Here is a 13507-nt window from a genome sequence, read left to right as displayed (position 1 = left end):
GACATATGTGGTAGAAAAGTTATTAAAGAAATGAGCAAAAAGGAATCGAGATCTTCCAGAAGCCTCCTGTGAGTTGGAGATGGTGTTCACCATCTCAGTTTCCTTGATAACAACACTGAGATCTTGGCAGAGGGCTCCACTGGTAGGGACAGCGTGTCCATAACACAGGAAAGCAACTGCATTCAGATCTAAAGCCTGTTGAATTTTTGGAAGGGATTTTCATTTAATGTCTGTTTCCCAGGTGGGTTCCCATCATGCAGTGGAAGTTCTGGTCCTTCAGACAACAAGCTGGGTTACATACCTGCAGGGTGAGTGTCTTTTCACTTGGAAAAAGAGTGTTCTTTTTCCATTGTGTTGCATTAATTTGTCTGGAATAATTTTTAGATTAGGTGATTTTGTGTCTTACCTACTTGTTCAGTGAAGCAAATTAGATATTAAGAAGATGAATTAGATGCCATTGGTTACTCACTGCCACATGCCTCGAGACAGCAGCTTTATTTCAGAAGCCAGAGTTGTGCAGGTAACATTAATTCCAGGAGCAGGATCCAAGGGTGCCAGCTGTCTCCAGGCAGAACTCAGGCTGGCTCTGCTGTGCCAGATGACTCTGGAGGGGTGACACTCCAGGCTGCCACCTGAGCCTTTCTGATGCTACATAGACTGAAGGATGGACAGCAGCCTGGCGGGATGAGGGCTGTTGCTGCTACAGCTCTTCTTCATGCTGTGGTTGGGAAGAGTATTTAGATCTCAGAAGAGGTTGCTTGCGAACCTTGGCTCTTTCTTTAGCTATGCTTTTTCTCATCTCTGGGATTGTTTCTGTCTAAGGCTCTTTCCCACTTTTCCTGTCTTTTTCTCTCACAACAGTGAGCAGATGCGCATGTTCCAGAGCCGTGAGTCAGACAAGATGACTATTCAAGGAATGATTGAGACCAATAAGAAATGGCTGGAAGACTTCAAGAGCGATTCAAGGATGTATCCTTTGCCTGGGTCTGGTCCCTAATTGTAGTCCAGCTTCCTGCAGCAGATAGGAGGAAACAGCAGGAGGTGAATGAATCAGGAGCTGCTAAAGGATTGAACAGCAATTTTGAAGCGTTAGCCTCTATTTTAGTGTCCAGTTCTGCAAAACTGTTTAGCAGTTGAAGCACGAGTGACCTGGTTTTTCCATCTTTGAGCTGTACTTGCCTGAGAGATTCTCCTTCCCTTCTCCCTAGTTGTGTTGTGAAACACGAAGGTTGAAGATAGTAATGTGAGAATTTTGCCTGCTGTTGTAGGCGTGCAGTTGGTGTAGATGATACAACCCCAACCAGCATCAGGCAGCCTGGTGTGAGGGAGCCATGAGCACAAGCCAAAGCTGTGTGTGGCAGCTGTGACTTGCAAGGTGAGGTGGCCACATGGCTGTGCAGAAAGGGCCTGGGCTCCCTGCTGGAACTGTTCTGTCCAGCTCAATTTGGAGATGAATGAGTGAGTGAAACCTGATGGGAATGTTTCCAGGTTTGTGTTGTAACAGCATTATGCTGGGGCTGTAAGTATCTCCTTTGCAGCGTACTCTGATATTAGCAGCAAATCCCTCAGGCCCTCTGATAGCGCACACTGTCCTGAGCACAGTGCTCCTTTGAATTCCATAATCCCCCTTTAATTCCATTTGACTTGGATGCAGAGGGATGAAGGCAGCACGTGTGTGTGAGGCTGGTACCTGCCCTGTCTCCTGGCTGTGCTCATGCCTGCTAATCTCTTGTGTAAGCCATGCTTTTCCTTCACCCAGCTGTCAGACCTCTCTTCCCAGGCACACAGAAGCCCCCTGCCAGCAACTCCAGCCTACTTCATCTAGGGCTGGATGAAAGCAGACAAATTAAAGTGTACCCGTACTGAAAGGTGGGACTTGATGTTTTCAGCCCTCAGCTCTGGACATAGGACCTGGAGAGGTGATAGCTGGGGGCTGTGCAGTCTCCCTGACAAGTTGGTGGGTTTTGGCGATACCCAGCCATCCCTGTCTTCGTCCTGTGCCCTTGAAATAGTCTCTGTACAAGAGAGTGGAGGGAGGAGGAAGTGAAGTTCCCAGGTGGATTCTTCTAATCCTGTAATGTGTCCAAATATACTTTATAGACTGTTTAATCCAGTGGTGAAATATCAGGGCTTCAATAAATCAACAGTTCTCTCATTAGTATTCTAGAAACTGTGAGACATAGCTGTGAATCACGGAGGACTTTGAGTAACTGGTCAAGGAGGAGGACATGAATCTAGCTGAGACTTTGCTAGAGGAAATGTATCAGGAAATGAGCCCACACTGATGCCCAACAAATGCTTAATTACAGATGAGCCAAGTCATCTGGCTTCTGTGGCGAGTTGCATGAGCAGGGGAGAGCGGGCAGCAAAATGGCTCTGGAACTGGGAAACAGCAGATTTTGACTCTGTGAAATGCTCCTCTCTTCTGGTGTGGAAACAATAGGAACAAAACCAAGGGTGGTTTTCATGGCAGATATTGTAGGAAAGAGCTCCCTGCGTCTTCCTCTTTCTGCCACGCTGGCCAGAGCTGTGCAGCATAACTGTGCTATAAGAGCTCAGCTCACGTATTACAAATGCGCTGATGGCAACTCAAAGCAGGGATGGCAGGAGAGCATGGAGCAGTGTCTGCTGGTACAGACAGTGCTGGGGAGCTCAGCCTAGTGTGACTGTGAGGAGACCAAGCCCCATCTGCGTCCTTCCCTGCCCTGGGGATGGAGATCCGGAGCTCAGCAGCTGGGGCTCTTTCTGTTCTTTCTGAGCACTGGGGCCTGGCCTCGCTGCTTGGAGCAGCTCTCCCAAGACCTTGAAGCAGGGCTGAGGGGTTGGCACGTGTTGTGCTCCAATGTGAGCTCACACCTCAGCAGGTTGGCTGTGGTTATGGTGCTTTGGATGGGCTGCATTCAGAGCACAGCACCATCCTGCTGGCATGGAGAGGTGAGAAAGGGGCTGCTTGAGCCCAGGGGAGTGGGAGAAGTCAGGCCATGCTTTCATACTGCTAAGTGGGGAAAGTGGTGTTTGGTTGTTTTATCAGTCATTCCTCCAAGCTGACTTTAAATATTTAATGCTTGAAAAAAACGCTGTACCATTTGCTATTTTGTCTGATGAGAAGTCTGCATTTGAAGGGATCCCATCTGTGAGAAATCAGCTTCAAAGTCGCTCTCTCTGGAGACAGCTGATGCGGGGAGGATGGTGAAGTTGCTGCTCTTCACCCTTCAGTGCTGTTTGTGCTTCTCAGTGTGGCTAATGATGTGCAGCAGAGTAAAGCACAGCTCCCCCTCCTGCTCTGCTTCCTGGCCGTTGTGCAGTGGCGCAGCATTGCAGCCATTTGTGCCGTGAGGGTGGCAGGGGAATGTTTACATGCAAATAGAGATATATTTTTGATGAACTTTTTAGAGCTCTCAGGAAGGATGGCCCTGTTTGCATTGATTTCTTATTCTTTAGGGGCTGAGCTCCTTAATGTTTTCTAAGTTCCTCAGCCAGCCTTCTCCCTGGGACCTTCTGCAGTGGGTAGCATCACACTCGGGTCCTTGCTGAAAAAACCCCAGCTGGGCTGAGCAGGGAGACCTTGTGTGACCACAGGGAATGGCAGCTGGCTGGGGCAATCCCTCCTCCATAGGAAGCAATGGATGGAAATGCAGATATCCTGTCTGCTGTCAGATGATGCCAATCCCCGTCTATAGGGATCTTGCTTTTGGTTTCCCAGCTATTGGTAGAACACGTGGCAGAATCTCTGGTTATGTTTTGGAGTTCTGTGGCTGCCTGAAGGTGTGGGGATGCTGTCAGCATGGTGGATGCTCTACCCAAAGCCATGCAGCTGAGCTCAGTCTGCATTCTGGAAAGCACATATCGGTAGTGTGGGGGGAAGCGCCTGTTTTCTTAGCAATAATACATTTTGAAACATGTTTATTCTTCCTGTTGAAACTTGCGATCACTGTATCTGGTTTTGTAAGCAAATTAAATCAACACGAGTCTGTTTTGTATTGAGGTGACGTTTGCGGCTTTATTTCTCCTTGCTGAGCCGTTCAGTTGTAGCTCCGGATACCCGGCCTGTACTTACCTTTCACATCTTCCCCTCACTTGTCTCCAGGCTGCTTCATGTTTTATCTTGTCAAGGTCATCTCTGGCAATTTTTAAGACCACTTCAGCTCGCTGTAGCTTTATTACCATTATTCTATTAAGGATCTGGCCGTGGTAGCGAAAGCAGGGGCAGATAGAAAGCTGAAAAACAAAACTACAAAAGCAATTCTTCACGGGGCTCTCAGCCAGCAGGACAGCTTTTCATTGGGCTCGTATCCTGCCCTTTTCATAAAGCTGTCATCCAGGCTCATTACAATGGTTGTCTCCCTCCTGAGCTTCGTGTCAAGGCTGCAAGCCGGGCTGTGCGCCTGCAGAGCAAGGCCGGCCCTGCAGGAGGGGTCTGGGTGCTCTCCTGGCTGCTTTGTCTCTGCCCTGGCTCCCTGAGGTTGTGTTGCCCTCCTGGGGAGCGGGGCCTGGCTCTGGGGCTGCTCTTGGATAACGTAGGCATCCCTCGCTGTGTTGCTGGGTGATATTCTCTGTCCTCTGCCCATTACTTGGTCCTTTGCCCTTCCCACCACCTGCCAGCAGCCCCTGGGACTCCTGCAATCCTCCATTCCCTCTGCATGTTGCACCTTTGGGACTTTACATTTCAAGGCAGTCTGGTTAAAATAACTCAGATTGTCTTGTCTCTAAACACTGGAGTGAAGGCTCCAGTGCTGAGGGACTGCAGATGTGTAATGGGGACAACAGAAGTGATGGGAAGAGGGAGTTCAGCACCCGCCCTTGTTTTTCCATCTCTGACTTCAGCACAGCTGGAAATCCCAGGTTCAGATGGATGGGGATGGGAGGACTGGAAACTGTAATATGGTTTGAGCTCCTGGTACAGCAGCAGCGAGACACAAAGACAAATGTGGTCCTGGGATGCCATGGGGCTGAGGTGTGTGGGGTGTGTGAGTGTGCACAGGTACATAAAGAAGAGGATTTGCTTTTCCTGGAATGCCAGTATATGTGTGTTGGAGAAATTCAGTGATTAGAAGAGCAAGAGGACGGGGTGTGATTACGGTGCCAGGATGAACACAAGCTTTAAGCTCATTAAGGAGCTTGGAGTCGGCTGGAGGAGGGGACGCTTCAGTCACTGCTGCTCAGAGACCACAGTGCATCACTGCCAGAGCTTTGGCTCCTCAGGCCGGTTGGGAGACCCTCAAGACCATAGCCATGCTGGGGACCCTGATGACAGCACTGTTTTTTGTGGTGAGAGCATTTGGGCAGGTGAGTTGGAGCAGGCAGCAGGTAGGATTTAATGCTTTCTGTCTTGTTTCTAGAAGTGTGGGAGTTGTTATCTTGTCAACTCTTAAGCTAGTTTGAGTTTCTGTGGCTGTAGCAAAGCAGATTTATCAGCCGCTTTGCAGAGAACTGCTAAGTGCAGGTACTTTGCTTTCCCAGTTTGGTGCACTGGGTGCTGCAAATGGGGGTGAATCTTAGAGCTCTTTGGGCTGGGGAGGGCAAGAAACCCCCCATCCTCCCTTCAGCTTGTTGCTGGGGGACCTGACCCTACAGCAGTACCTTGGAGCTGGGGGAAGAGGATGAGGACTCCATGCTTGTCTGGTGGGACATATCCTAACCCCCCCTGAGCAGAAGGTCTGGGCCACCTGAACTTAATACAGTGCCATGTGGCATCTGCCTCATCTATGGCCACTGCATTTGCTTTGACAATTTCATATCTTTAGTTCTTGTCATTTCAAAGGCTCAGCAGCACAATCTGCTGCCTCTGTATCTTTCCTTCCTGACCTGCTGCTTGTGAGGTGGGCAATCATGCTGTCAGGTGGGCAGGGGATGCTGCTGGTGGGAGGAGGAAGCTTTCTCAGGGCTGTGAGTCCCATGGCTGTGCACTGTGTGTCCAGGACTGTTGAGAGCTGCCCATCAGTGTGGTGTCAGGATGACAAGCAGAGCATCCCACTGTTAGCAAGGACCGATGATCAGTGGTGATGTCCATGCAGGACCAGCTCTTCCCCATTCTTTCACCTGTTGCAAATCCTCTCTCCATCCAGCTCGGGACCAGCTTGTTCCAAGAAGAGCCCCTGCCATATCTCGTGTACCAGCCCCTGCCCTGGCAGATCCAGTGTGTGACACAGAGCCGCCGCACCAGCCGGGACAGTGATGTGAGTGCTGCCTTTAGTCGGAGAAAGCAACTGGTAGGGAGGAGGAGGGGGCTTGTTTGCTGGCCCTTGTGCAGCCCTAGGCCTTTCTCTGGCAGTACAGTGGTCTCATGGGGCACCTGTTGTACCCAGAGTGTGCTGCCAGGCTGCCTCGCCAGTCTGTGCTGGCATTGGGTGGCCCTTGATTGGTATGTATGGAAAGTAGGGTGTCTGGCATGCACGGAGCTGCAGCGAGGGCAGGGATTGGTGCAGAGCTCAAATGAAGAGCAGCAAACATCTGTTAGGCAAACAGTCTGCTTGGAACAGAAGGCTTGGGCAAGGGGGAGAGATTTGTTCTTTCCCTTGAAAGACAGAGAATGGGGTAATTCTGGGAGGCAGGGCACGCTGAAAAATGTAGGCTGGTGTTTGTAGCCAAACTCAAGCTGTTATCTTACAGGGATGAAGATGTTCCCTAGCAGACCTGACATCCCAGGGGCAGCAGCACTGTGGTAGGGGCTGGAGCTGAGGAAACAAATCCAGCCAGCCTGGTTCCATACTGGTTTGAAATGCACCCTTGGTGAGGTTAGGCTGAGCCAGCGCTCATCCCAAGATGTTCCTAGCAAGTCTCACAGATAGGGTTTTTCTTACAAAGCTCTTCTTTCTGCTTCTCCTTGGAGAACTTCTCCCAAATGCAAATTAATTAATCACTGCTCTATAGGGCTCTTTAAGGGAACAGTAAGTATTTTTAAGTTTCCCAAGGGGAATGGATGGCAGACAGCTCGGTGGAGCCCTGTCCTGTTCAGTGCATCCAGTTGGCTGGAAGGGGCTGCTCCCACTGACTCTATTTCTGTTCCTTTCTAGAGAGGCAGGAGCTCACGTCACAACAGCATCTACTCCATTTCTGGAGATAAAGGTGAGTGTGGAGCTGTGCTGTCCATGCGGACAGCAGCATGTGTGTGTCTGATCCCTACCTCCCCCTTCCCATGCAACCTGCCCCACTGGAACACGTGGCTTGGGCTCCCCACCACTTTTCCTCCTCCCTGCTCTTCTAAGTCTCCCAGCACTCAGCAAATAGGATTTATCCGCTTCTATTCTCAGTGCACCTCGTCCAGTAATCGGATGAATGCTGGGGTGGGTGCTGCTGCTCACCCCGCACACTGCTCAGTTAAATGGCTCTGCCTCACCTGTGTTGGGGTTTTCATTGCTGTGATCAGATGAAGGTCCCCAAGGCTTCCTGGGTTTGCGGTGGCACTCGTGTTGGTTCAGCGGTGGGCTGTTATTGATGGGCTCTGTCACTGCTGAGCCCTGCCGAGCTCCTCCACCCGCTGTATTTCTCACATAGCTGTCAGCAGCCCGCACAGCTGGGGGTTGGGTTCTGGAAACACGCAGCTCTAAGTGCCCCCAGCGGCTCCCCAGCCTCTGGCATTTGATTTTTGCAGCGGGGTAGGATTTACAGCTGACGATGTATCTTGTTAAGCAGGGCAGGAGGGAGCCGATTCCCAACGCGGACTCCTTTATGTATCTTTTTACTTGGCAATTTCTTTTAGGATGTGAATAAAAATGGGTTCAGGTGACATTGGTGAGTTTATACAGCAGCATCTGGCATCAGGATTCCTGATCGCTGCTCGGGGGGTGCTTAGCGGTGACACAGTCGGTTAAAAGAGCACTGCTGAGTGGCTTTGATTCAGTTCCTGTTGAATTTCACAATACTTCCCTAATGCCACATTAAGCGTGGAGTGGGGAGGGCTCCCATTTATCAGCATGAGAGCTTTATTGCTGTACAGCGCCGGGCTTGGGTTGTTTTTTTTTTTTGTGCTGTTGTTGTTCCTAATCTTATTTGTGTGTGTGAAAGTAAGTGAGTATCATACGTGGTGATTAAACGTGGGGAAGCTGAGGTCTTTGGGGAGTAAAGCTGTGTAAATAGAGGGCTTAGTGCTGCCGGGGAAGCTGGGCTTTTCCCTGCCTCCTGCTTTCCTGCTCCTCTGCCCCTGTGTGTGCTGCTGGGCTCACAGCTTCCTGATGTCCCTCTTTGGTTCTCACCATAGACAACATGACCCCTGATGCCAGCAGTGAGGGCAAATTCTTCAGCGATCCCTCTGAGAAGGCAGCTCTCACCATCCAGACCCACTTCAGGAGATACCAGCAACAGAAGCAGGGGAAGAAATAGATGCCTTGGCCGCTGTGCCCTGCACCATCCCTCCTTTTGTGCGTTGTGGCCGTGGTGACTGTGACCCTGTTACGTAGCTCTTGGTGTGTGTAGATCCTCTGCTGGTTGCTGAGATCTCTTTCCTGGTGGCTCCTTCCCCGGGTAGAATTGCCTTGAAGACTGAGGTGCAACCACAGGGCTCCTGGTGGGAGCCTGGCACCCATGTGGCAGAGTTGGTGTTTGCCAGTTTTGGTGGAAGCACAGTGCTGGGAGCTGCAAGCCTAAGATGGGGGAAACAGGGCATACACAACTAAGAGCAATCTGCAGCAATTAAGCATCCAGGTGTGGCTCTTCCTCATCAGCTTCAGCCCTTCTCTGTGCCTCTGCTTTGGGCTGGAGCTGAGGCAGAGCTCACCTCTCTTTCCCTTGCTCTTGGACCTGAACAGGGATGGCCCCCAGGCTGGGTGCTGCAGGCAGTGAGGGAGCATGAGGTGTGCTGTGACCTGCTTTCTACTTCTCCTGGGGGTCCTGGCTTCAGAGTGGGGCTGGGGGTGAGACTGTGTTGGACCTGCTCCTTCCCCAGGCAGCCCCCTGCCATCCCTGGGCTTTGGGTTTGCTGCCTGTTGTTGTCTTGCCCTCTCTGTTGTTCCAGAATATTGCAGACCACAACACCTCTTCCACATCTGGCAGGGACAGGACGTGAGGTTCTCTTGGTTTATAGCATTCATTTTTGGGTGCTGGCTTTGGGAGGTTGCAGAGTTGTTGAGAAAGAGGAGAAAATGGAAATGGAGGTGGGAGGAGCTGGAGATCCAGGAGCTGCAGCACAAGTGGAAGGGCCAGGAGGTAGAGGAGATGCCGACTGTGGGTGGTGATGCTCTGACCTCTGAAGTGTGTTCTCAGCTGCCTCCTTGCTGGGTCTGATGCTGAATTTTCTGCTTCTTCACCTCCTGCTTCACTGTTGTGTGATGCAATGAGCTCCGGGGCATCCTGGAGAGGGTCTGCAGCCATGGCAAAGTGCATTGGGATCGCAAGGAATGGATGCAGTGCTGGAGTGGCATGCTGACCAAGCACCACGAATTGGGCCTCTGTTTGATGAATGCAAAGCCACAGTCTGGAACTGCTGGGGAAGGTGGTGAATTCTTGCTAAGATGTAGAAGGAAATCCTTGCTAGCCGATTATAATAAAGACTTTGTAATCTGTTGTTCTTTTTATCTTGCTAATCCACTTACTCTCACAGATGAGAACACACTTGCCTTTTCTCTTCTATTTCAAGTCTGGGATTGACACTTCAGAGCTGCTGCATGGTTGCTTTGCTGTGACACGGCTCTGGGCTGGGCTCTTGGCTCCATGCAAGCTCTGCACGGGGTTTGATGTCTGAAATGCACTTGAGCTGTTTGTGCAGTCTCAGAAACACACTAGGAAGAGGCTGGTTTGCTTTTCCATGCTTTCCACTGATTTGGGGGCAAGTCAGAGGGGGTAAGAAGGGTTTCATGTTATTATTGCTGTAAGGCAGACCCCATATGGGTGTGGGCTGGTGAGGGCAGAGCTGCAGCCTCTGTGTTGTGCATCCATGGGAGCAGCTGTGCCTGTTCACTGCTTGTCTCCCAGCCTCGCTGCCCCCTTCACGTTGTCCCTTGTTGTCTCCTTACCTTTGAGCAAGCCGTGTAACCTATTTCAGGTCCTAGGAAGCCCCGTTGGAGCTGCATAACGTGGCGTTCAGCATTAAGTTGCAATGAAATCGATGTCCTCCTTGCATGCAAGTTGGAAAACTTGGCATATGGACTCCAGCCACCTGTTAAAACCCAGGGAGGGAAGTTGTGTAAAAGTAAAGGCCGTTCAGAGCAGCTCTTGGGATCTGTGTTTCAAGCAGGGGCTCTCCTGTCCATCCCCAGTCGTGCTCCTTGGCACGGGGTGGCTCTGACAGCCACCAAAACTGATGAAGACAGAATAAATTGTCATTGCAGCTCATTTTCTGGGTCTCCCCTCCACTAAAAAAAAAATCTCACTGCTGTCGCAGCAGCTTCCAGCTTCACTGGGTTGAAAGCGTTGTAGGACTCCAACAAGCAGATGGCAAAGAGGGATGCGCTGAGCAGCAGCAGCAGCTAGCAGAGGTAATAAGGGGTGAATGAGAACCCAATGCCAACAGCATTGGCATCAACCCTGCCCGCTGCTGCCCTCCCCATCCTGGCCCACGCTCAGCCACCGCAGAACACCCGGCTATAAACATAACCTTTATTGCACACAGCGCTGGTTTTTTTTTCATAGAAAAAGGTATTAACACATAAGCATTTGCAAATTGAAGCAACTCCTGTTGTTTTCAGAACAGTAAAATAGCATGCAATGTCTTTTGAGACGTTCCTTTGTCAAAACCACCGACGGGATCAGGGAGGGGGGAAAACAAAACAGAAGAAGTCGCCGAGTCTTTCCTTGTGCCCCTCTCAAAATGATGTGAAATATATATATATATGTTTACATATATATTATATTCTTTTTAATCTGTAACATCAAATTCTTTGTGCCCTGTTTCTGTTTGTTTGTTTGTTTGTTTCCCATCTGGAGAAAGAAGAAAATAGTTTCATTTATACAAAAGAGTTCCTTTATGTACAGGTCCGTGACTTAAATAGAAATAAGGGGCGGGCAGGGGCTGAGTCCACGGTGCCTACACCAGCGTATAAGACTTGGAATAGGCTCCTGCCCCTTGCTTCTGTGCCCTGCCTGCACCCGACGTGCTCATCTCCAGCAGTGAGTCCCGCGAGCCCCCCACCTTGGAGTGCGTGGTGGTGTTGGTGGTGGTGTTGGCGGGGGGCTCGGCGGGGGCAGAGGGTGCTGGGGCAGGTGCTGGCGCGGTGCTGGCCGCGGTGGGCATGGGTAGAGTCCTTTGAGGTAAGGTGGTGGAGGAAGAGGAGGAGGAAGAGGGAGGAGGAAGGCCTGGGGGTTTGGCAGTGGGATCCAGCGTCAGGTGCCGAGCTGGGGGGTGGTAACCGCGGGCCAGGCTGCGGATGGAGGCTTCACGGGGAGGCACCACTGGGCACGGCTCGTGGGAGTCTGGCTTGCGGAAGAAGGCGTCCGACTTGACGTATAGAGGGAGGTTGCAGTAATCACCTGAGAGAGGGGAGAGTGAGCTGTGAGGATGGGGAGCATCGAGCCCCGGTGCTGCACGCGGTGATGGAGCTGAGTGCCACTGCCTGGATTGCACTGTGATACCACACCAGGGTTGTGCTGTGATGGATTTCTGTTTTGTGTCTATGGTGCACATCATGTGCTGTGCCTGTTGCTTTTCAGAGAATGGGTTGGGTTGGAAGGGACCTCAAAGGCTGCCTGGTGCTGCTCTGTGCAGTGCACAGGGACACCCACAGCTCCAGCAGTGCTCACAGCCCCGTCCAGCCTGACCTTGGCTGTGTGCAGGGACAGGGCACCACCGCCTCTCTGGGCAACCTGTGCCAGTGCCTCACTGCCCTCAGTGCCAAACCTTCTTCCTTATCTCCAGTCTCAGTCTCCCCACTGAGACCAGGTGTGCAGCAGCTGGAAACAGCTGGCCACATCTGTAGCAGCAGACCCTCCCCACAGGAACAGGCATCTTCCACATCTGGAAGAGCTGGGCTGTGGGGAACAGGTGCAAAACGTGGCAATATCTGGTAGCACCTGCTTGGGTGCGCAGTGAAAAGCCGGGTGAAACATCTGGCCACATCTGGAGTGGCGTGAGGGGGACACATCTAGAACAGATGTGGCCAGCTGTTCCCACACACACACCTGGAAAGAGTGCCAGAGTGGGGTAAAGCAGCTGGACACATCTGGAAGCAGCTGGCCTCTGTACATCAGATCTCTAAGATCCTGACCCAATCTACAATACAATATGAAAAACTCCTTCTAAAGTGCATTGGAATTTGGAAGACTCTGTAACTGCAATGCGCTCTGTTGGGCTATTCAATTTCATGAGATTCCTTCAGATTCTGTCAGACTGTAATGCATTTTTTTATGACCTGAGAAGTCGCTTAAAGCCTACTACAATCTGTCAGAATCCCTTGAAATCTAATAGAATCGGCCAGCATCTGTTTCATTGTCAGCCCCTCGAATCTACTGGAATAGTTTTTAATAGTTTTGTAGGGTTGATTAAAATGCAGCAGGTTCTGGGAAATCCTGACATCATGTTAGATTCTGTCTCAATCTCTAAACATTGTGTCAGAATCCCTTACAACCTCCTGGCATGCATCAGCCTCTGACAAATCGTATCAACATCTATTAGGTTCTGACACAGCCCAACAGCTTCTGACACGTGTGTACTATGATATGTGTACCATTTGCAAACAAGCATGCAAAAAGCATGATACTGAAATACGGCCACTGGGCAGAGAGGGGCAAAGGGAGCATCAAAAGGCTTCTCCTTGCCTTCTCTTTGCAGGAAGCACTTTGCCCTGCCTCTGTGCCTTCGTTTAACTGCAGCACACAGCCCAGCACCCAACTTACTCTTGCTGGCGCGGTGTGGGATGGGCACAGCCACGCTCTTGCCGCGCTCGCTGTCTTGGGGCTTGGGTGGGGATGCGGTGAAGCGGCAGATGCCGGGCTCTGAGGGGGTGCTCATGGAGGTCATGCTGTCAGCGTTGTCTGTGGTGCCCGTGGTCATCTGGTCTGAGGAGCTGTCAGAGATGAAGCACTCGGTGATCTCGAACTTGGCGTGCTGCAGCTGCTCCTCCAGCTTGGCGTGCTCGTAGGCGCGTGCCAGCTCCTCATAGGTGGATGAGGCACTCTCAGTTGACACCATGCTGTTCCGGCCCTTGTCTGCGGAGGGAGAGGGCATCAGGTCCCCATCCCACAACTGGGAATGCCATCCCCAGCTTCTTTATAGGGACTGCCTATGCATCCCCCTGCACTGGGGCTCAGGAGCCACCAAGGACCCCGAGCAGGCAGAATGTCCCCCAATCCTTCCACCATCCTGTTGGGTTGAGCCCGTGAGCACTGTCCCCATCACATACCAGTGTCCTGCGAGAGGCTGGCGCTGTAGCTGTCGCTCTCAGTGACGGTGATGCCATGCTGGGAGCCCACCGTCCTCCAGTCCGAGGTCAGGGTGCGCGCTGGGGTGGATGCCTGGCACTTGGTGAGGGTCCATTGGCTTGAGTAGCGGTTGCGGGTGCTGTGTGCAGACTTTACACTCTTCCTTGACACAGGGTCTATGGCACAGTGATAACATCATGCAGGCTCAGTCCCAGAGCCA

At 51.5% G+C, this 13507-nt stretch overlaps 3 protein-coding genes across 20 annotated transcripts in view; 2 read left to right on the top strand and 1 right to left on the bottom strand.

The window, feature by feature from the left end:
- Nucleotides 1-3984, top strand: part of CEP164 (centrosomal protein 164) — a 36657-nt gene extending 32673 nt beyond the window's left edge. For all 17 annotated transcript variants that reach the window (XM_085525966.1, XM_085525961.1, XM_085525958.1 and 14 more), the window contains 3 exons: nucleotides 242-308; nucleotides 862-969; nucleotides 1767-3984. In XM_085525966.1, the coding sequence (XP_085382092.1) occupies nucleotides 242-308; nucleotides 862-969; nucleotides 1767-1866 (275 nt within the window). In that variant the 3' untranslated portion in view covers nucleotides 1867-3984. The remainder of the gene's footprint in view (nucleotides 1-241; nucleotides 309-861; nucleotides 970-1766) is intronic.
- LOC146755276 (uncharacterized) lies at nucleotides 3982-10807 on the top strand. The gene is made up of 3 exons (XM_085525983.1): nucleotides 3982-6176; nucleotides 7014-7065; nucleotides 8198-10807. The coding sequence occupies exons 1-3, from the start codon at nucleotides 6003-6005 to the stop codon at nucleotides 8317-8319; spliced, it is 348 nt and encodes a 115-aa protein (XP_085382109.1). The 5' UTR covers nucleotides 3982-6002; the 3' UTR covers nucleotides 8320-10807.
- The window catches only part of DSCAML1 (DS cell adhesion molecule like 1), a 76834-nt gene continuing 73843 nt past the window's right edge, over nucleotides 10517-13507 (bottom strand). For both annotated transcript variants that reach the window (XM_015884081.2, XM_085525951.1), the window contains 3 exons: nucleotides 13269-13463; nucleotides 12763-13074; nucleotides 10517-11400 (listed from right to left, as the gene is read on the bottom strand). In XM_015884081.2, coding sequence (XP_015739567.2) covers nucleotides 10958-11400; nucleotides 12763-13074; nucleotides 13269-13463 — 950 coding nt within the window. In that variant the 3' untranslated portion in view covers nucleotides 10517-10957. The remainder of the gene's footprint in view (nucleotides 11401-12762; nucleotides 13075-13268; nucleotides 13464-13507) is intronic.

Source organism: Coturnix japonica, chromosome 34 (genome assembly GCF_054131305.1).
Source record: "Coturnix japonica strain WE chromosome 34, WE-NBRP24, whole genome shotgun sequence".
In the NCBI taxonomy this organism is placed as follows: domain Eukaryota; kingdom Metazoa; phylum Chordata; class Aves; order Galliformes; family Phasianidae; genus Coturnix; species Coturnix japonica.
This window is presented reverse-complemented; position numbering and strand designations above follow the sequence as displayed.